The sequence below is a fragment of the Pelodiscus sinensis genome, chromosome 6 (genome assembly GCF_052426305.1).
Source record: "Pelodiscus sinensis isolate ZL-2025 chromosome 6, ASM5242630v1, whole genome shotgun sequence".
NCBI classification, from domain to species: domain Eukaryota; kingdom Metazoa; phylum Chordata; order Testudines; family Trionychidae; genus Pelodiscus; species Pelodiscus sinensis.
In genome coordinates, this window is record NC_143057.1 from 87,766,355 (window position 1) to 87,790,159 (window position 23,805).

At 40.6% G+C, this 23,805-nt stretch overlaps 1 protein-coding gene across 10 annotated transcripts in view; it reads right to left on the reverse strand.

The window, feature by feature from the left end:
* Nucleotides 1-1,707: 1,707 nt before the first annotated feature.
* Nucleotides 1,708-23,805, reverse strand: part of LHFPL2 (LHFPL tetraspan subfamily member 2) — a 211,927-nt gene continuing 189,829 nt past the window's right edge. For all 10 annotated transcript variants that reach the window (XM_089779366.1, XM_006119133.5, XM_089779365.1 and 7 more), the window contains one exon: nt 1,708-5,029. In XM_089779366.1, the coding sequence (XP_089635492.1) occupies nt 4,773-5,029 (257 nt within the window). In that variant the 3' untranslated portion in view covers nt 1,708-4,772. The remainder of the gene's footprint in view (nt 5,030-23,805) is intronic.

Consider the following 23,805-nt stretch of genomic DNA (forward strand, 5'->3'; position numbering starts at 1 on the left):
CCCCCGCCTTCCTTCTCTCCCCTCCCATGTGCCCCAATCCCTATTTATTTTGGAACTGGACTTTTAATACTCTTTTCATCTGAAGAAGTGGGTTGTGCTCATGAAAGTTCATGATACTATCTGCATGTTTTGTTGGTCTTTAAGGTGCTGCAAGACTATTTGTCATTTTTTAAGTTTTTCCAGTTAGTCTGTAACTCGGCTACTCCTCTGCTATTTTAATATAGTGATCAATATGTAAATGGTAGCACAGTGTAATTGTAAAATCTCAATGGCCTAATGTAAATTTTCTAAGTATAAATCTCTTAATGTATGCATCTTGATCAGCCGTAAATTATCTAAACCTATTCAAACTAAAGTAATCAGACCTGTATTAATAGTAATTCAGTTTACAAACTCCCCCTTGTCATCTGTAGATGATAAAAACAGATGTTACTGGGTACCTAATTAGTGCTGAAAAACATTACACAAAGCACTGGTCACTCAACAGCAGTACCATGGGTATGTGACCACAGCCTACAATCCTAGGCAGATTTTTGCTTCAGTTATGGAATTCTATACAGCTAAAGGCCTGCATTACTGCCCAGGTGTTTGGTGTGTCACATTGTCTTCACAAAAGAGCCACTGCTGATTCCTGCATTTAAAACTAGGAATGGGGATATTCTGATATTAAATACTAATGCAAAATTAAATAATTTGAAAATCCCCAGACCCACAGGTTCTTAAGTGTTCATTAAGCAAGAAGATGGTATTTGACCTAGACTGTAGCATAGTAGCAATGTTGATATCAGGGCCTAGTAGTCAATAGAGCATATAGAAAGATATCAAGCACTGTTGAGCTTTTCAACTTTTTGTTGTTAAGATTACTGTGCATGGATGCAGCTTCACAGTTGTAAATAGGATTTAAATAAATCAGGCCTGGATTATCCAGCTCTGAGCATTTCAAATGAATCTAGAAAAGAGATTTTAGCTAAACCTTTAAACTATAATCAGTGTTATCTATTTCCAGATTCCATAGAAATACGTTTATCCAAGAACAAACTCCAACCATACTTTGCTGGTCAGTCCCTTTTTAAAGCATAGCACAATAAAAAAAGAAATGTATGTTATTGCACATCTCTCGTGTGTGTGCGTGTGTGCATGCGCACATGCTTGCTACACTCCAAAAAGGACTACGGTACTTTACAGAACATGTTTATAAAGGTGATCAAACAACAGATATTTAAAGAACATTTCTATCTCTGACAATTACAAAGTCAGTATGCTATGATTTTGAGTGAGTTAGCCAGACAGGTTCTTTTTTAAAGCTGCCACATCAAACATTCCTTGCACCTAAGCACTACATGTACATTAAGAAAATATGGTGTATGGCCCATCCTGAAACAAACTAAACATGCTTGAGGCTCACAAAAGAAATTATTTTCATATGTTGTTTTGGAAGGCCCCCTGCTCTGGAGAGGTGAAATTCAGGAACAGCAGCCATAAAAAATGAGTGTGTCATATATTATAAAACTACTTTAGAAAATCTTCATCTAATAAGTCATCCTAGCACATGTTAGAAAACAGAACCCTGAGCAAGCAAATCTGGTTTGTTTCTTCTTAGCATGCCTTCCTTTTTGCTAGTCACTGAGTTTGTATGACCTATTGAGTTGATTAGATCAGTTTGATGTTATCCCAGTACAATAATAAAAGCTTAAGTGTTCAGAAAACCACATGCAAAACAAATGTCCTTTATGCACAATACTATAAAACCCAACATTAGCATTTTCAGCATTGTAAAGACTTAACAGTTATGTCCTAATACATTGTTCACTTTTTAATTCACACAGTACGTGGAGCATGCACAATCCAATCCAAGTAAGCATTGCACTACACCTTTGAAAACAGTAATCTGTCATTGCTTCATATAGTACTTGGCATTTAAACATATTTGTGACACTATATTGAGATCGTGTCATGATTTGGTGAAAGTGATTTTTAACATTGGCATACTATCTTCCTAAGGAAAAACAAATCACACCATTTAAAATATATGTTATCTTTGCCTTCAATTCCATGTGCTGTTCACAGCACTTAAGACACTCTTTTGAGTAAAAGTTCCATATCATAGCTGTTCAAGTGCCCCAGTTGTATTGAGCCAGTTGGGTGAAGTGCTCTAAAGTAGCCACTGCTGTAGATCAATCAATCAATCAACCTTGCATCTGTATTCTAAGGGAAGATGATTCTTACAGGGTTGCTTTTTTTAAACTGGATTCATCCACATGAATAATATGCTTGAAAATTTGGAGAATTTGCTTTCCTAAGGTATTTTGTGTATGTACAAGGAAATACGTCAAAAGAACACAAGTTCAAATAAGGCAAATTTTGATGCTCTGGCTCCAATTTTGCCATAATTCACCAGTTTTCGCAAGTGGTTATAATTTGATTAAAAACATACTTTTGGCATAAATGGTTCCAGCCCATAGCATTATTTTATATTAAAAGAAAAGTGAGTTACCCGCTTTATAAGTGTAAGTGTGCAGTGTACGGAGTGGTGGGAAACACAGGTTTCTCAAGTGTGATTCTAGTTTATCAAGAGGAAAGGCTGGGTTCTCACAATGATGTGCAGTGTGTTATGCCAGCCACAGGGCAAAACTCTCATCCCCTTCCTTTTTTTTTCCAACACTGCGTTCTGCTCTGACATTACAAATGTGCACAGGAGAACAAAGTGTCAGCAGCACTGCTATGTATGGGCTTAGTTTTGGATACTTCACAAATGGCACTCTTAAGGGCAGGAACAGACCAGAACAAAATTATTGCAGTTTAGAAAGTAAATTGTCAGATTATTAAGAGGCAACATTATCACCAACTGGCATTTAGAACCCATTTATTAAAAAGATAGCAACATTGTCTTTTTAAATCTTTATAGTTGAGGCCTCAGCCCTTACTAGAATCTCTCACACAGATCAATTATTTCTAAAGAAGTGTTCTGCATAACGAAGTATGCTGGGAAGGAGACTTTTACAGGAGCTGATAAGAGTTCAAAGAGCACATAGGGATTGTATGAGCTTCAAAGAAACGTTACATTTAATGGTTAACATTGACAATGCATGGTTAATGCAAGCTGCATTTCCCTCAACTCTGGTCAAGAGAGATGCAGCAAAAATAAAAACTTTCACATGTTTCTATACTAAATTGGTGTCCTTTTAAAAAAAAAAAAACACACACACCTCACGTAATCCAGGGACTAATCATAAGTCTCTAGCTAGAGAAGTTATTTGATTTTTAATGTTACAGAAAAATGGAGAGAACTTGTGGCCACGTCTGGTGGTTCTGTATAGCTTTTTAACACTAAACTCAGACTTCAGTGCATGCTAGTATTTCTCCATCAAAATCAAAATGTTATCAAATTAAATTTTACAACCAAATATCAAGTGAATAGTTATCTATTAAATAAATCCTCCATTGTACTCATGCATCCCCAATAAAGTTCAGTATTCTTTCTTCTAATATCCTTTTAATCTACTCTAAAGAACAATTCCAGTAATTGGAGAACCAATACAAGTTATTTGCCTAAACTGAATGCTTTTTGGAAAGGAATGTCATTTGTGGCGCACCATATTTCTGCTTCTGCTGATTGTTCTGGAAATGGGTCCATAACAAATATAATTAAAACAAGTGAAAAACACATTTAGAATTTGACATTGACATTGTATTCTGTTGAGTGAGTGTCTGTTACAGACTAAGCTGGCTTTTAGACACAGGATGGTGTTGGTCCATAGAATCAGAATGAGGTTTCTTTTGGCAAACAGAGAAATATTGTAAGTTAAATATACAATTCATATTTTTACGGAAGAGTGAGGCACTGTCAACATTTGTTGGCATTCACAAAATAACCTTGTCAACTCTGTGCTGCAGAGAGAAAATTGTGTTTTTCCTCCTAGGATTGCTAGTAAATGCACCATTTCTATATCAAAGTTCAGTGTTTCACACATTAGATACTAAAGCATTACTTCTACTATTTGTATCTTATATAGGTAAACCCCAGCATAACAACAGTTCCCCTGGCTCCACTCTGAGACAAAAATAATTTAATTACAAGTCTAGCTGCTAAAATATAATGTACCTACAAACTTGTTACTGATATTTCATGCCAGAACAAACTAAATAATTTTAGCCACTGCCTCAATTTCTTTACAGTTTAATACTCAGCCCTGTTCTCTGTCATGCATTTAATTATCCAGAAAGTACTGTTGTGCTTTGTCATTTTAGAACTCAACAAGCATCACTATGTAAAGTATAGTACCAAACCACATGGCAGTAAAATGTTCACGAGTGAGTGAAGCCCTTGAAAACAAAACCTGATTAAATAGGCTAGTCCTGTTCATAGTAGAAATACGCTGGCTTTTATTATTTTAATGCAGATCCTTCAAAATGACCAAGGTGGAGAATGCAATCTGATCAAATCAGAAATTGTCAGGTACATAACGTTTATTCATTATATACATTCCCCGCCTCACTCTCAAATTGTATATTGTGCTGAGTCCTGACAATGTAGTCACACCAAAAATTTCCACATCTCTACACTCTGTTTGCTTGAGATCCTCCTTTCCTCTGGTCCTCATTGCCCAGCAAGTGATAGAATATTGCTTCAGTAGTTCAAGGCAAGATTGTATAAGGCTTAATCACGTAAATCGTGAAAGCCTGTATGTGGATCTTTCTAGGAAGTTATTTAAAACCAAAATAGATTGAAGTCTGTGTTTCTCAGGCACCAATTGATTTTTTTTCCATTGTATTTAAAGGAGGCAGATAAGGTTTTTCCCCTCTTCAATTTCTTCTTGCACTTTGTCACTGGATGTGGCAATTTCTGCTTGTGCTGAGAAGACGGCACAGATGAATGTCAGACCAGTACCACCGATTGCTGTGTAGAAGGCCCAGCCCAGTGAGCAGTCTCCTAGTTTATAAGCAGAAGCATAATGTCCACAATAGCTTATTGCCTTCTGACAGCCCCAACCTGCAGGGTACAGCATCAAGCCTAAAATAAGGAAGAGACCTTAAAAAAATAAATACATAAAATTAACAACCTGTGCAAGTTAGACCAAATATAACATTTTGCAGTCATTGTAACGTACAATGTTCTGTCCCATCAAATAATAGAAATATGATGAGAGGGAAAGTCCTGTTGGACAATATAAGTCTATTCCTGCTGATAAGAATTGTTCTGTATGCTACATTGAGTAGAGCTTTATCTAAATTTCTAGTCCTCCTACCACTTTGCTTGAGAGGCTATTTCAGTCTAACACACCTCATTGTCAATTTTCTTCTCCTCTTTTGCGCTTCATTTTCTGTTAATTTCAAACACATTATCCCTAGTTGCCATCTATTGTGAAACCCTAAAGTATTTCAGCCTTCAGATACTTGTAAACCATTATTCTGCTCTAAATCCTCACTTAGCCAAGCCACATTTAATCTTACTTCATAAAACAATTCTTCCAGTGCTTAAATATTTTTGTTGAAATACCCAATACTGCCAAAGATACATCTAGGCTAGTATCCTGTCTCTGATAAAGTGGCCAGTGCTAGATGCTTCAGAGGAGAGGAAATGAACAGAACAGGGCAATTTTGCATGATTCTATCCTTTTCCTAATTGTTTCTAACACTCTTAGCTTTTTTGACTACTGCTGCACATTGAGTAGATGTTTTCAGAGAACTAATCCAGAATGATTCCAAGATCTTGGGTGCTTACTGCTAATTTAGACATGGTCATTTTGTACATAGTTAAAATTATGTTCTCTAATGTGCATTACTTCACACTTATCAACACTGAATTTCATCTGCCTTTTTATCACCTAATTTTATGTATTTAAGTAAATTGAATGAGTAATTCTGTATCCTCTACAAATTTTGCCACTGTTTGCCATTTTTTAGACAGTCTTTCTGTTAAGTGGCCACTATTCTTGTCTGTCTGTCATGGGATTTTCAATTTACCACTCCTTTGCACGCGCCAATATGGCTTAGCTCAGTGTAGCGCCACACAAAGAGGAGTGGAGACAGCGGGAGGTGAGCCCGCATAGTGGAGGGAAAGGGGATGAAGGGGACTGAGCCATCAGAGCATGGGGAGAGGAGATGGAGGACAGCACCGGTGTGGATGCTGAGTGGCCCGCGAGCCGGGATGGGCAGCTCTTTCCTGCTGCCCCCGAGCGGTGGGCAGGCAAGAACCTTACAGTTTTGACTAGTGGAAACACACTACACTTAAGACCAAAAAGGCAAAACTATAAAATTTTATATAAACTTTTAAAAAAGACAATCTTTCTAAAAGTGCACCAAAAGACTAAAAATAAAGTTTTCAGCTAGCAATTTAGGAGGAAGATTGGATGGCTAAGTACGATTCAAGGTAGTTGCTAACTTTTAGCCATCCAATCTTCTAAATTGATAGCTGAAAATGTTATTTTCCTGATAATTTATAAAGAAAAAAAAAATGTTGAACTGCATTGATCCAGAACACATTCTTAGGGAACCTCACTGTTACTCTTGCTCCATTGCGAGAATAGTAAATAAAGAGTAGCCTGTCATTTTAACAAATTAATTACTGATCTATGAGAAGAACTTCCCTTTTTACCTAATGACTACTTAGGTTATTTAGTTTTGCTTTGTATCATCTGGCTCAATGGTTGTCCACTCCCTCAAAGTATTTTTAATAGACTGATGATAAGATTATTTCCACTTAAAAAAAACCCAAACGTGTTGGCTCTTTCCCAATAATTGGTGTTCATCTGTGTCTCTGATAATTCTGTTCTTTCCCATAGTTTCTATCTATTTGCCTCGTACTGAAATTTAGCAATAACCAAGTCACACCTGGAACCTTTTTTTTTTTTTTATTAAATCAGTGTTACGTTAACTCTCCTCCTGGTGCAAAACCTGATTTAATTGATAGGTTACAGTTAGTTTTGCAGTTTCATATCTGAGTCTTCTAAATTCTTGGGTAAATGCCATCTGGTCCTTGTGACTCATTACTGTTTAATCAGTTTGTTCCAAAACCACCTCTATTGACACTTCTGTGGGGAATAGTTCATCAAATGCATCACCGAACAAGAATGTCTCAGATGTGCATTTTATCCCATATTCTTCATAATGAAGAATAATGCAAAGAATTAATTTAGTTTCTCCACCAGTCTGGTCTTACTTGCGTGTTGTGGGGCCACTGGATGGTTGAGATGTTGGACTTCCTGCTTCTGATATCCTTAAAAGAAATTAGTTTTTTTTCTTGCTATTCAAATTGCTATTCAAATTCTTTCTTGCCTGCTTTACTGTATTTCCTACACCTAACTTGTCAGTTTATTCTCTTTTCTGATTGCCTCACAAGGGGTTTAATTTTCAGTTTTTAAAGGATGCCTTTTGGCCTCCTTTTCCTCTTTTGTGTTGCTGTTTATCCATTGTGGCATTTTTGTGGTTCTTAGTTTATTTTTTAATTTGAAGTACACATTAAGTGTCAGCCTCTGTTATGGTGTTTTTAAATAGTCTCCATGCAGTTTGAAGGCATTTGACTCTCTTGCGACTGTCTTTTATTGTCTATTTAACCAGCTTTTTCATTTTTGTGTAGTTTCACTTTTTGAATTTAAATGCTGGTGTGCTTGGTTTGTTTTGCTTCATCTTTTTCCCTACAAGAATGTTAATTACATTATGGTTGCTATTATACTGAGTGGTTCCTCTATATACACCTTTTGGACAAGTTTCTGTGTTCCACCTAGGACTAACTAACAATTACTTCTCCCTCGGATGGGTTCCAGGACTAATTGCTTCAAGAAGCAGTCATTTATCTTGTAATGTCTAGAAGTTTTATTTCTGCATTCTATTCTCACATGACATATCTATAGATGTTGGAAATGGGGCTGCTGCTACATCCCTGGCTTTATATGTTTACGGTTTGATTCAATGGCTCCTAAGCACCTCCATTATGTAGATTGTTCCAGCTCCCTTGCATGTATCCTGTTAATATGAGGATAGTTGAAATCCCCTATTATTTCTGTGTTGTCTGCCTTTGTAGCCTCTCTAATCTACTAAGCATTTCATTAGCGTACTGGTCAAGCGATTGGTACTATGTTGTTATTTCTATACTTTTATTGTTCAAGCATGGTATTTCTGTCCATGGAGATTCTGTGGTACAGTTCGATTTGTTTTTTACTTGATTCAACTCTATACTTTCTTAGTGAAAGCATGACATTCTCTGTCATTCCTATATATTCTGTACCAGAGTGTTCCTACTGTTTATCCTATTCTTTATTCCACAAAGTTTTTATGATGCATATTGTATCAATATCCTCCTTTAATGCTGGTACTCTGATTCACCCACCTGACCATTTAGACTGTCAGCATTTGAGTACAAGCATGTGTACATTGTATCAATATTGCGTTCCTAGCCTTCCTCCATTACATTTAAATGGGACTCTTACATTTGATTGCTTCTGACTAGCTCCTACATGTACTTTACCAACTTCTCTCCTAGCCACTCTACTAAGGTATAGAGTTCCCCCTTCAAAAAAATTCATCCCTAAGTGATTTTCCTGCCTCAAGCTTGTACTCTACGGCACCTATCAGCTTTCACCCAGCCTTTCAGTTTAAAGAAAAAAAAAATCTCTTGATGGTCCCTATTTTGTTGTTACCTGGAAACAGTTTGGTATCATTTTGGTGGAGTCCATCCTTTTTATATAAGATCCTCCACTGTCCAGTTCCTAATAAAGGTAACCCTGTATCGTCTTGTATCATCATGTCATTCACACATTGAAGCCTGCAGTTCTGTATCTTCCTTGCAGCATTTCAATGTCTGTAATCATAGAGGTCTTGGTCTTCATTCGTTCACCTCACAGCCTAAATTGGGCCTCCAGGACCCCCTTCCTACCTTTCTCTATGTCTCTGGTAACTACACCTACCAAAACTGCCAGCGATTCCTCAGCACTGCACATCTTTCTAGATGTCTCATAAGATTGACAATCTTTGCACTTAGAAAGCAATTTACCAGCTAGTTCTCCCAGTCATTACAAAACCAACTATTTATTTACCTGGCTCGTTCTAATAATTGGAGAACTTGCCTGAGGAGGATTATCCTCAGTGTGAGAGCATACCACGCTATCAACTGGTAGGAATGTCCCAGAGATGGGATTTTTGTCCTCTTGTGCAGTTTGTTGCTTTCCTTACCTGATACTTTCATCTATCTTAACAGCACGCAGGCTGTCAGACTTGGGTGGGACCATTCTACTATGTCATGAAAATCTCCATGTATGAGCTGTTTCTTAGTTTCTCCACTTCATCCACTCTGGCCTCAAGATTCTGTATTCTCTCTGAGGATCAAGAGCAGCTTGCACTGCATGTACACATCCATCACATATGATTTCAATGCAAAGAAATGGACAGTGTACATCTTCCTGCATCATGTTTACTTTTGAAGTTTTTGTGGGTTGGTGAATTATTGGCCTAAGTGTAGAGTATATTTGTTAGGTGTATCTGCCTCTCATATTCCTTCTCTAAAATCCCCTGTTTGATAGCTCCTCGGGTCACTTCAGCCTCTTAAATCCCTGCTCTCTCTGAATTAGCCTGCTCCCTTGTGAAAGGATCCAAAAGGTGCTAGAAATTAAAGGATAGCAGGCTGGCGCAGCAATGGGCAACCTAAACTAGTGAGTGGGCCTTCCATTTCATTGGGCTGCAAGATTGTTGTAACCAAGATAGGGTAGTTTGGGACATGGAGTTAGCCTCTCATGCACTTTGCTTGAGGGCCTGCCAGAACTGACAGCCCTCCCGCCTCTCCCCCAAGCATATGGCTCTCAGTCAACACTGTGTGCAATCAGCAGGCTCCTCATTCATGTTCCCTTGCTTTACATGCATCTCTCTTTAGGAAGAAAACTACTCAGATGGAAACCAGCGGAATCTGGCAACCCTGTGCATGGGTAAACAAAATGTCTCGCAGGCCATACACAGAATGCTGGTGGGCTGCAGGTGGCCCAGTAGTGGGCTAGAGCCTAGTTAGTCAGCACACAGCCCCCAAAACATAGCCTGCTATTATCTTTAAGCAAGCACCTACAGAGCATTTATTTGTTTTGTTAATAACTTGGATGAAATGGGAAAGTGTATTCCAGCCCGCACACATTAACTGATCAACGGGAAGTTTGAGATTAGTATTATACCGTCAGGGTTTTTAGAGTTTGTCATATCTTGGCACACATTGACATAGGCCAGAAAGGCTGACAGGTATCCTATAGCACTGATTTCCCTAAGAGTTTATTTTTTAATTTTGTTTGGCATACCAATGTGAATATACAGGATGTTTTTGTTCAATTATGTGTAAAAATTTTAAGGAACTGCACATACCAATAATAAGGTTTAAATATTACCTGATGTTTTTTCTGTACCTCTAATACAATGCAGCAGTTTGGGAAAGGCAAGTTGTAAACAGTGCTATTACTGTCTAAAAGTGTAGCCAGAGACTGAGATTTTCACCTATCTCCAGCATTAATTCATGCCTATATTTATTTCAACCCTGAAGTTTCCACCAAGTTATAAATCACCGCCATTCTTTGTTTATTCTTCAGTGCAAGAACAGATGTAAGGACTAGCCCTTGTCTTATTCAATTTAATTAATACTTTACATGGTCTAGTACATTATATTTTCTTAATTATTGTTGAAAGAAATTCAACCAACTGTGAAAGTTCTCCCTGAGTGAAAATAAACCACAGTTCCCAGGTTTTTAAACCATTTAGTACCTGAGTACACGTCAGTTGTATTGCAGAAGAAAGCATTTTCAAAATAAGGATGGACATCTATTGCATGAATGAACTATAAGCTCCATTTATTCCACTGAGTAGTGAAATCCATCAGTGCATGATGGCCAGTCTCAGTGAAGGGATTTCTTTGTTTGTATACACAAGAAGAAACAATAACATTTTTTGTGTAGTGCTTCCTGTCTGGATGCTTATGGTACAACATATTGCTTGCTCTTGGGCAAGCTGTGCTGTCATTGTGCTGAACTCACCTGGCATTTCAGACCAAACACTAGTAATTCCCGTTCTTATTCACCCAAATTTTTCTGTTCAATATGTAACCAGAGTGACTGAACATATTTCTTATTATATAAATAATGTATCATGGTTGCTGTTTTGTCTAGTGATCAACAGCCAGGCTCACTAATCAAGATTTTCATCAAAAAATCCTTGATTTTTAAATAGTATCTATGCAGCCAACTCCATGTCAGTTTCTAAAACTTCATCAAGAAAATACTGTTTACATGCCCTAGCAAGAACTTTAACTACAAATTTGATGTTTAGGATAGCAGGCTAGAGAGGCAATGGGCAACCTAGGCTAATGAGTGACTTGCAAAAGTTGCCCTCTATTTCAGTGTGCCATAAGACTGTCATAACCAAGATGGTCTCCTGGAATAGGGTAGTTTTGCTAACTGCACTTGCATATTAAAATTTTCAGTGTGTGTCAATTCAACCATAGGAGTGGTTTGATTGGATGCAGGAGGCGTGCATGACTGTCAATGTTGTGTGCAATCAGTATGCATCTCACTTTGTAGACCCTTGCTTTTAGTGCATGTCACTTTTGTAATACCACTAAGAAAAAAATGCAGATGAAAATCAGCAGAATTTGGCAACTCTGTGTATGGTCAACAGTAAGCTAAATGCCCTGGGACCACCCACACCCCCCATTGGGACGCATGTGGACCTTGGTCCACAGGTTGTCCACTAGTGGTCTAGAATATTTCACTACAGTAGAGTCTCAATTATCCAAACTAAATGGGACCAGAGGATGGTTGGATAAAGGAAATGGCAGATAATACAGAAAATTATTTTAATACAGTAATTAATTTTATAAATTTGAACTTTTGTGAACCTTGTGAGGTTCAGTTCTAAACCTCCTGAATCTGCTGCCTTGACCAGCCCTTGTATTTCTTCCCAAATGGGAGTAAGATCCAGGGCTCTGCCTTGCTGCGGGAACATAGCCCTTGCCCTGCACCACTCTATGTCCCCTGGCAATGATGTGACGCAGGGCAAGGTGTTTGCCGCTTTCCCCGGAAACAGGAAAAACAAGAAAAAAAAGCTACTTTGCTGACAGCGAATTCTTCAGCCACAAGAGGGAGCTGCAGACCTGCCAACTAGCGCTCCTGCCCAGCCCTGGAACAGGTAAAAGGGAAAGCAAGGCCAGTGTCCCTGGAGCCCCTTGGCATGTTGGATAACACGTGGCACGTTGGATAACACGGAATATCGGATAAACAAAGGTCAGATAATCGAGACTTTACGTATTTAAGTTTTTCACCTATCTCTACCTACTGGAAGAAGAACACTTGAAAATGATACACACTTAGGAACTCTTCAGATTTAAGAAGTCACAACTAAAGTTCATGCTGCTGAACCTTGTAATACTATTTGGCTATGTCTACACTGCAGACTTCTTGCACAAGAACTCTTTTGGGCAAAAATTCTTGCGCAAAAAACCTTGCACAAGGACATCCACACTGCCATGTGCTTTTGCCATGGCCGTGTGGACGCTCTCTTGCGAAAGAAAGCTCTGATGGCCGTTTTAGCCCTAGGGGTTTCTTGTGCAAGAAACCCCTGTTGCCCGTCCACACTGCCTTCTTGCGCAAGAGGGCTTATTCCTTATGGCGAGAGGAATAATGCTTGTGCAAGAAGCCCTCTTTTCCAATGCTTTACTGTAAATTTACAGTAAAAGACGCTTTGCAAGTTTTTACAGTGTAGATGTAGACGTTGTGTGTACTCTGCCTGGATTCTATGGCACAGCAAATATTTGTGGTTTTAGCCTTTAAAGTGACACACTAACACCTGAACCAAAATCTTGTTTAATATGGAAAGCTACAATGCTTTGGTTTAGCTCACATAAATGGCCTACTCCCAAAAGGTGCTAAGAGTTAGTTTACTCTAAAGGGAGAGCAGGTTTCTGAAAAAGAAAGATAAAACTGACGACAGCATAAAATTAACTGATGTAGGACTGTGAAAAAATTAGGTTTCAGAATATAGACTGTGAAGGGTCCATTTTCTCTGCTTGCTAAAAACAGGTACTATCTCAGATTGGTATTACCAATACTAGTAAAAGATTTTCCCTGCTGAATCACCATTCTCTCAATTTCAGTAAACATGCAACACATAACAGACATTGCCTCAAGAATTCCACTACTTCCTCATTATTAGAAACATTGTTTACCATCATTAGCAACTATAATATTAACACCTCTTTCCCATTTGTAGGTAAGCTTAAGTGATTATTTTAAACGTATAGCTAAAACAAAATGGAGCTATTTAATGTCAGATGGAGGAACTTCACATATTATAGCATAAAAAGCTATTGGCAAGCTGTCCTGTTATTGGATTTTAGTAAGACAATGCAGATCCATTGTTGCACCCACTGTTGTGCGTTTGCCCCAAATCCTGTGCAAAGTGGGCCATGTGAGGTGTCTAATGAAAGCTTATGCTATGCTGATTCTGTCTATGCTACTTGCATGATCGTTATATATAAAGTTATGAATATGGGCTCTGTACTTATCCTTTAAATGTTTGCTGTCTGGGAGACAGCAATAGAGGGGTCAACCACCTATTGTACAGTGTCCTTATTTACTGACTAGCTATGCTTAGTAGCAATGCTGCATGGAAAATGGCTCTCAAGGTTGCCAATAAACACCTGAGGAATGTGGCTGGGAAACTGCAGACCAGCACATACCACATAACTGCTTGCCTAAAGGACTTAGACAGATTAGTTGATCATGTGATCAGCTCCATTTTGGGAGGAACCACCACTCAGGAGAACAATGGATTTCCTTTCACCTGGGAAAGATTATAAAAAGGTCCTGGGGTTACCTACATCTTTGTCTTCAATCCTGCTCTTGTCCCTAGAAGCATCCTTGCTATGGACAGAGGGCTGGGAAGGATTTGTTGACCCAGCCTAGAGACTTTTAAGCTAGCAGCTGGTAGGTAACAGCTCTAAGAGCCTGCTTCAAGAACTTGATGGTCGATGGATGTAGTGTGCTTTCTTTAACAATCCTACCCTCAATCTTTTGTTTAATAACCCTTTACATTTTAGATTCTAAAAGAATGGTATAGCATGCTCTTTCAGCTATGATCTGAGGTATAAATTGGCCTGGCACTGTGGTTGGTCCTTTGAACAGGTTCTCCCAGTCCCAGTGTTGGTGAGATTGGTTTTCATAACCTCTTAGCTCTGTAAGGAATAGTGCTGGTTGTGGTACAGGTAAAGCTGGAGTGTCTAAGGGGATTGCTTATGCTAGTTCTTGATGGCCAGGATGGCAGCAAAAGTGCTCTGTGTTACTACTGGCTTGGTGCCTTACAGGGAGGACTCGGGTCTGGGCTGTAAGTAGCCTTAGTTATAAGCAGCTTGTGCCCCAGACCCACCTACTATATTACACCAGCCACATGGTCTAATAGTTGAACAATGTGAATGAAAGATCCATCTCTGATCTCTCCCATCTAGGAAGGCTGCAGGGGTAGCAGTTCAGGTGGGTAGAGAGTCAGAGGTGTCTTTTTTCCTTTTGGTTAACAATTCTACAGGCAGTCCCCGGGTTACGTACAAGATAGGGACTATAGGTTTGTTCTTGAGTTGAATTTGTATGTAAGTCAGAACTGGCTCCAGATTCAGCCGCTGCTGTTGAAACTGACCAGGGGCTGACTACAGGAAGTTAGAGGCAGACTTGCTCTGCCCCCAGCTTCCTGGAATCAGCCACTGATCAGTTTCAACAGTGGCTGAACCTTGAGCCTGGGACAGAACAGCTGGGCTGCCAGGAAGGTCCCTGCAGGACCAACCCGGCAGCACCCCAGCTGCTCTACCCCAGGGTCCACAACAAAAGCCTGGTCTGCTGGGGGGGGGGGGGGGCGGCGCACTAGCTGCGTGCCCCCCCCCCCCCCCAGCAGACCAGGGACACAGGGAGCAAAACTGCAGCGGCGTGGGACCCCACCACCACTGCGGCTTTGTTCCCGGTGTCCCTGGTCTGCTGGAGACAGTCCCCAGCAGACCAGGGGCACCCGGAGCAGCTTTTCTAGCCCCGGAGGTTGAGGTGGCAGGACCGCTGCCTGCGAGCTCTGGGGCGAGAGAGCCCCGTTCGTAAGTGCGGATCCAACATAAGTCGGATCCGCGTAAGTCGGGGACTGCCTGTACTGATCTACTGCCTTGGATTCTTTCTTAACCAGCAGGAGCAGACAAGTAAATGGTGACAAAAATACAAAAGAACAGATATAAGAGGAAACAGATGAACCCAGAAGAGCCAATACTCCCAACTATTCCTTACAAGACTACTAAGCTATCATGTCTTTTATCAAGATTGAAATATTTGGTGCCTCTAGAAACAAAATCCTGGCAAGGTCAACAGAGAACTTTGTCCTCCAAGCTGCGTAAGTTGATTGACATACTATTCAATGCACCGGGTATAATCAAACTTCCACACGAAGTCCTGATCCCATTATAGCTTATTGCTATAATCAAGTGTTACCAAACCAAAGGACAGCATGCACAAAACCAGCCTCAGCAATACAAAAATGTGTATGGCCATGCAGAGAAATGCACAAAGACATCTTAGACTCCCCCTTCTTCCCCAAAATCAACATAGAATCAGTGCAGGAGCCATTCAGATGCTTATCCAACCCTTCTGATGCCACAAGCAATGGGTCTTGGCTCCTCTCTACCTGTGTTCTGCTAGGAGAAATGGGGGTGGTCAAAATCTACTATCCCATAACATATGTAAAGGGCAGACCTACTTCTTCCTCTCTAGTGTCCTAGGGGTTGCTTAACTCTCTGCTGTACCCATCATCTGAGATTGAATCAACAAATTCCCTTCTCCTCCTCCCCCCCAGAAAAAAAAAACCCCTCCATCATTTCCCATAACAATCCAGACTCCACTAGGAATGGGAGAATTACTGATGGCTCTAAGGCAACTTTGTTCTCTTGCATGGCTGGCTGTTCAACGTTCCTGCTGCTCAGTTTGCTTTGCACAGTCTCTCCTGCCTGCTCAATGACCAAAGGAAGCAGAGTGTGCATTCAGCGAGGCTAGGCATTCAAAGCACAGTGTCTTCACCGGCTGCCAGCCACTTACCCAATCCAGATGCAGCCAGGACAGCTCCTAGCAACCAAAGGGAAAGCAGCTGCTTGTTAATTACAGTGTCCATGCCTGGGTATGCCCCACCTGTTAGTTAAATATGATTCTACACATTGGGAAGGAGAGGCATGACCTTTTCTTGATTATCTCCCATTGTCTGTAGTTGCACAGCTCCTACCTACATTGCTGCATTTGCTCTGTTCCCTCTGACTTGCATTCTGCTCTGGTTCTAAGGAATAGGCCCTAGGACAAACATGGTTCTCTGGCACTACGAGCTGTAAGGGTGTAAGAAAGAGGACATCTGAAGGAGTAGAAATGCAATGTAGAAAGATAGGAGAAACAACAGTGGGGCATTAGTAAATGTTCTATACTGCTTGAGAGGAATACCTTACACTCTGTTTGCACAGACAAGAATATTAAATATAGAATTCTTATCACAGCATTTCCAAAGACTTGTCTATGTTCTCCTCATCTCGCATAGCTTACTGGTACTTGTCCAACAGCGCACACCCTGGCTTTTGCAACATATACAAATTAGTGGTGTTTCCAAGGTTAAATTTTTGGTCTAGGTCTGATTTGTATCCCAGACAAACTAATGCAGTCACACGAATAAAAAGCAATTGCAGACTAATCTGTGGTCAGACTATCAAACAGGAAAAATTATTGAAAAAATGGGAAATTCTGATTAAATATTAATTTCCCACACCAGCCTCCACACTATAGCATGAAAGCCCTGATGTTGCTTCATGAGCTCCCTATCTGATGTGATGGTTCTTTTTCATGCTAATGCCAAACAAACAACCATTTACTGCAATTAGTTTTAAAATAACCATTACAATATTATCCAGAGGCACAATGCTGAGAGGCAATAAAACTGAAAGGGAGCCATGGGTGCCCAGCAACCCTCAGATCAGGGCTAATGCTCACACTAAGCTTTGCATTCAGCAGACTCAGTCATTTTCATACAATTTGATTTTCTTTACTTTTCAGCAGCACTGTCCAGCCTACATGACTGCTACCTGTCTCCATCTCTTGTTATTTATACTATGGAAGCACCTAAGCGCTCTAGGCATGGATCAAAACCCACCCCACTGTGCTAGGTTCTATACAAACACAGAACAGAAAGAAGGTCCCTTCCTCAAGAGCTTAGAATTTTAATGTAAGACAAAAGGAAAAGCATATGGATACAGACAGTTTGAGAAATACAAGGAAACAATGAGACTGTACTGGCCAACCCCACAGGCAGGGACATCAGCATGCCAGTGGCTTTTTTCAAGTTTTTTTTATAGACATAATTCAAAAGAAGAATGTTAAGGAGGGATTTGTAGGATGATGAGATAGCTGTGTGGAAGTGGAGCTCCTCAAGTGTGAGGGCCTTCAACAAAGCAATGTCAACACACCTCTCTACTTCATGCAGGTGTCCTTACACCACAGTTCTGTAGCCACTGGTCTTCCTCCCACAGGTACATGACAATGCAAGCCCACCACTCAGTGCTGGGAGGCAAAGAGGTCCCAAAATGCCCAGCACTACATTGCACGTTCCCACTGTGCTTAGTGATTGATGGTGATGCCAGGCACTGTAGGATGCTTACCCACATTGCTTTATTCATTCTGTCGACAGAGAACCTAATAATGTAGCCATAATATGTCAACAAAGAGTTGACAGAAAAACAGGTTTGGCAAGTTTTCAGTTTTGATAACTTCTGCATGTTGAGCACTTTCATTGTCAAACCTTTCCAGTGTACACATAGCCTAAGAAATGTTATGCAGAAAGAATCAGCCCAGTTTTGGTATAGCAAGAGCATGAGGACCTAGAGAATGATCTGAGTCAAAGATGATGCCGAGAAAGTTGTAGGATGGGAAGAGAGGGCAAATACATGAGAGAGGGTAGGTCTAATCATATTTTGTTAGTTTTCTCTTGGAAGAAATTGACGAGATTATATGTGGCAAAAGAAAGGGAGACTGGAATATAGCAGGGTCTAAGGAATGCGTCACAAATTGTGAAAAGGTGGCTGAGACAGAGGAAATGGGATTTAATAAAGCTGGAGATGTAGAGTGCCTTATCTTAGGAGATAGCAAAACTGACAGAAGGAAAGAATGAATGGTGGAAGTCAGCCTGGTAACAGGATCTTCACCAAAGATACCCCACAGTGTGAAAGCAGAAGCAAACAGGGCTCCAGGCATACCAGGGCTATGTCTACACTAGGATGATCTGGCGACAAAAGTGCTGTTGACATGCAAAAGTTGCCAAAAGTGAAAACCGGTCAAACTGATTTTTCTGCCTCTCGTTGATATTTCATGGTCACATTGCTAGCATCCTGTCGACAAACAGAGCAAAGCAATGTGCGTAAGCATCTCACAGTGCAGTGTTGTGGGAAGGCAGAGCTGATCCCTGCACTTCTTGGGATTCCCTTGTAGCTCTGTGAGCTCTCCATGCTGAGGAATGTCAAAGCAGCATGTTAGTCTCTCCAGCCCTCCCCCTGCAGCAGCAGTTTGCCTGCTGCTGTGCTCCTAGCAGGGCAGAACAGAAGCTCTCCAATCATTTGTTCCCCAACCAGAGCAGCTCACTCAGCCATCAGATACTCCCTGGAGCTTTGAAAGGGGAGGAGCCTGTCTTAAATCTGTCTCCGGTTACCATGACTCTCCTACCCAAAAGCACAGCCAACCAGAAAATGTAGCTATTTTTATGTAAAGTCATAAATAACACCCCTTTTTCCTTCCCAAAATAGCGTATCATGCTGAAAGTGCTCTCCAGCTCTATACATATTTCTAAAGAGCCTAGCACAGTGGTACCTATGTACAGGGTTTAAATCCAGGACTCTGGTTGTTAATATGTAATACTACGGGTTGAACCTCTGTGAACTAGGACTCCCTGGTCTGGCAACATTTGTGGTTCAGCAGAACCATTGATGTTCCAGGACCATAGAATCCCGGTGGAGGGCTGGCAGGTGGGCTCCTCATATGCTGCTTCTAAGCTGCTAGGTACAACCCAGTGGAACTGCTTGGCAGGGCCAGGAGCCTGGCACAAAGGGATCTGGTATGCCCAGTGTATCAGGGAAGAGGGTGTGGGGGACTGGCAGGCAGTGAAGCTGAAAGGAGGGGGGGTGGGAGTCGCGGGGGTGGCCAGGATTTTCCCCTTGTCCAGCAAAATCTCTCATCCTGGACAGTCAGGTCCCGAGGGTGTCGGAGCAGGGAGGTCCATCCTGTACTTTCCAAGTGCATAGCAGTGTTCCAAACCACAGATTCATAAGCACACAAATTACACTTAAAACAGTTGCATAAACTTGACAGTTTTCAGCAGTTTGAGCTACATAACAGGGAGTATGAGTAAAAAGAGCATTAGCTTTCAAACTAGAAAAGTACTTTTAGCTGAACCCCCCACACAGACACATACACACCCCAACAGGAGCCCTGTTTTAAAACATCGAGTGAAAGCTTTTAGTAAAACATTTAAATTGAATTTTAAAGCAAAAAATGTAAAAGGTATTCTAAAGAGGAGATCAGCATACATTTACATCCACAAAGAACAGCAACAAACCAGGACATCCTAGCATGGGCTTTTGGTTTGTTGTGTAAATCTGTCCTCTCTAAATAGACTAAACAGTTCTGACCCTGAAATTTTGGAATTAGGCTTCAATGAAATATTAAAGGTGCATTTAATGAGCACTATACAGATTTAGGAGAAAACTCAAGAAATAAGTTTAAAATATTTAAATATTTTTTTAAAAAAATGAGTAGTCCTGTGGCACCTTAGAGATGGAAAAATATATATAGTATAATGTATGACACGCGTGTCGTAAGTGGCATGCAAAATGATTTTCAGTGGCATGTGCAATGAATGGGCTCCCCTTCACTCCTCCCAATCTGCAATGCGGAGCCCATGCTGGGGATCCAGATTCACACACATCCCCTCATAAGACTGGAGCCAGCACCGGCTTCCTGCTGGATGGGAGAAGTGCTGAGGCTCCGCGCCAGATCCCACTTGTGGGGAAGCATGCACTGCTCCTCTCCTTCTCATAGGAAAAGCTGGAGTCCAAGGCAGGAGACCAAAGAGGGTACATGTTGGAGAGAGAGTCCCCCCAGGAGAGCGATGCAGCCCAGGCAGGAGGATTAAATCTTGACATGCCACTTCGGAAATGTTGCTGACCCCGATATATAGGATCATGAGCTTTTGTGGGTAAAAGACCCACTTCATCAGATGAGTTGGAGTGGAAATAACAGAATCAAAGATCTATATAACAGCAAAAGAAGTTCCTGTCAATTGTAGGACCCATGTTAATGAAGCTAATTAAGTGGGCTGGATGTGTCCCATTCATAGTTTTGATATGAATATACGGATGTCAAAGTCAGGGGAAATTTGAAAGTTAAACTAACAGGGTTAACCCTGAGACTATTTAAATATGTTAGGCATAGAAGAAAAAAAGCTCATATCTTAGTTGTATAATTTTATGTCAGCATAATCAAATCAATCAAGCAACAATGATTTCCACTTCTACTCCAAGAGTGACCTGGCTATCAGACTGACCAAATATGAATTATATCTATTTTTTGAAAAATCAGCTACTCCCCTTGTTCCAGTTCATTTGTATAGCTGCCAGTCTGCAAGATACAGGGAACAGCATGAAATTCTGGAAAGTAAAAACGGATTTCCATTCTGAAGTGTCATTTTGCCCTGAAAAAGCCTGTTGAGTTCTTGTGATAATTTACAGCTTTATGTTAACATCTAAACTGCCTCTGCATACAGAGGGTGCATGAAGAAATGTACACGCTATTTTGAAAATTGATCACAATGGGTCTCAGTGTTTCATACAATATTTTTAATCTGTTTAAAAAAACTGTATAGACATTTCCTTTCCTCAAATTTCTTTTTTGTTATTATTTGCCAACCTTGTGTCAGCCTCCTGTTGGGATATCATGGACCAGAGAAGAGGACCATGAGGGAAGGCTATGCACTACAGTCCATTCAGCAAGATAACCTACAAACAAGACTAGAAAGCTCAAAGGTACAATACTCTCTTGTACCACGGCCAGAAAACTTGTGCATATATAGTGAGAGCTCAGATTGAAAACTCCATGCTATAAATCTGTTTCCACAAAGTTTGTTCCACAAATCTGTTCCTCATAGTTAATTGGAAAATAATACCAATTTTGCCTACACAACACTTGCTCATCAAACTCAAAATCTCTGGCTTCCAAAAGGAGCCTTAAGACGTGGAAAAGTCTACTTCGTTATTTAGATTGCTTCTACTCAGAAAATATGCTGTAGTCCAACATCATATAAACATCAACCCTTCTATATTCTGATGATATAAAAGCAAACACTTCACCTCATGTCAGGCCACGAAATCAAAAACTGATAAAAATTATAAGTATCCACAGACCAAAATGTATTTTTGTGAAAATTAATCTCTTTAAAAAGCAATGCTTTGTACATAAGTACTGTAGTTTTCCTCTCTCCCCTCTCCCCCCCCCCCCCCCCGCCATTTCAGATTTTATTTTTTGTCCCAAAGACACAGGAATTCTGATAAACTTGTTATTCAGGGTTTTGATATAGTTCAGTAGGGTGATACATGCTACCGCTATGGAAAACTCGCAATTTGATTAACAAACTTCAGCACTAATTTGTCACACTGTGCACTAGTCAGCATTTGGGCTAAGATCTAAGCTGTAGCAAAACAGCCATTTTTTGGTGACGTAAAGCAGATCCCCTGGCCTGACCTTGGAAAACAACCCCTCAGGAATGTAGTTACCCAGCTGTTTATTTGGATAAGTGGAGGCACAGTATTTAGTTCTGACAGTCTTCCATGCAGCTGCTGAGCTACATTAAGCAGTGTATATTAACAAAGCCAATTTCCACTGCAAATCCTGAAATTATCTTCTCATTCCCTAAAGAAATTATTAGAATCTCTGAACTTGGAGACAGGAAATTAACCAGATGTGATCAATGAGGTGGCAATGGAGCAAGTTCCCAAGGATCAGAGCCACCCAACTGCATTATTTGAAAAGAAGGGGAAAAAGGAGTAAGCCTGTGTGAGGGGATCATTCTCCCATAGAAACATGGGGGGGAGAGGGGTTCCTGCAGGTAGGTTCCATCAGCATCCATGGTATTGACAGCATTTATCCCCGCATACCGATGGGAGATTAGACCTCTAGCCCCACAGGCATTTAACCAACTAGAAAAGTAAACTTGCCTCCATTACTCAATGTCACACTTCCATTCTGTCAAAACATAAATGGCAAACATCTGGATGTTTTTCTGTCTAGAATACATGCACAAAGGAACAATCTCAATTTAGCCCTGAGAGACCAGGCATTGGGACTTCTTTTTTTGTTTGTTTTGTTTAAAGACATATTGTGTGGGCTCTGAGACTGATGAACCCAGTCACAGAAATCCAAATCTGAGACAGGAAAAAGGTGGATAATTACTGGACAAAGCCTTACAGTTTTTAAGATAAAAATCCTTAACAGAGAAGAAACATAAGCTAAATTACCCAGAGCACTGCGAAATGGTCCCTCAGAACTTTCATGCCAAACAAATCTCTCTGAATCTAGAGAGAAAACTAGGCTGTAAAAAGGATCCTGCTATTGAATATATTTTAACGCTGTTCCAAATCCAGACTAAGGCCATCAGTGCCACATTATCGCTAAAGAGTTCCACCATGTTCCATCAGCCAATTAAACAGACTTAGTAATAGTTACAACATTTTCAGAAATAAACACCATTTTCTGTTACCCCACAGCCCCTACATTTATTATTGTTACTGACAGAGATGGGCGGGGAGGGGAATTATTCCCACTACCACCTGCAATGTATTGGTGTATGACACACAATTTTGCATATAGTCAGTGTTACTGTTTTGTTTCTGGTGCATACATTGTCCACATCTGCAAGAAGGTATTCAAAGGTAACAGCAACAGCAGAACTGAAACAAAGTGGATAAACAGCAAAAAACAGACAGCTGTGCTAAATATGGACAGATAGAAAAGGGAAAGCAGAGGAGCAGCAGGCGTGACACCCCTTGGTGATGTTAATCACAAAAGGACCCTTCTAAACAAAATGGGGGGGGGAGGGGTAATCCACAAAAATTTCAAAGAATCAATGTAAAAAAATCCCACATTGACAGTGTCTGTTTAAATAATAACTCTTCTCTCAGGGTATGTCTACACTACCCCGCTAGTTCGAACTAGCGGGGGTAATGTAGTCATCCACGGTTGCAAATGAAGCCCGGGATTTGAATTTCCCGGGCTTCATTTGAATGAAGCCGGCCAGCGCCATTTTTAAATGCCGGCTAGTTCGAACCCCGTGCTGCGCGGCTACACGCGGTACAGGGTTCGAACTAGCTGGCATTTAAAAATGGCGTCGGCCGGCTTCATGCAAATGAAGCCCGGGAAATTCAAATCCCGGGCTTCATTTGCAACTGCGGATGACTACATTACCCCCGCTAGTTCGAACTAGCGGGGTAGTGTAGACATACCCTCAGTCTTACAAAGGCATAGTGGAGACAGGAGACTTAGAAGCAGAACTGCTGAAGAAAGCCGCTAAGGCTAAGCAAAATGCTACCCAGCAGATTACTCAGCCTACTTGAGTGATAGGAAAGAGACACCCACTAATTAATTCCATACTAGTGGAGCCACATGCAGATACAAATGCATCTGGAACAACTTCCACCTGAGACAAGAGATTGAAATGCTTAAAATGGTGGCCAAGCAGAATCTCAAAACTGCTTAA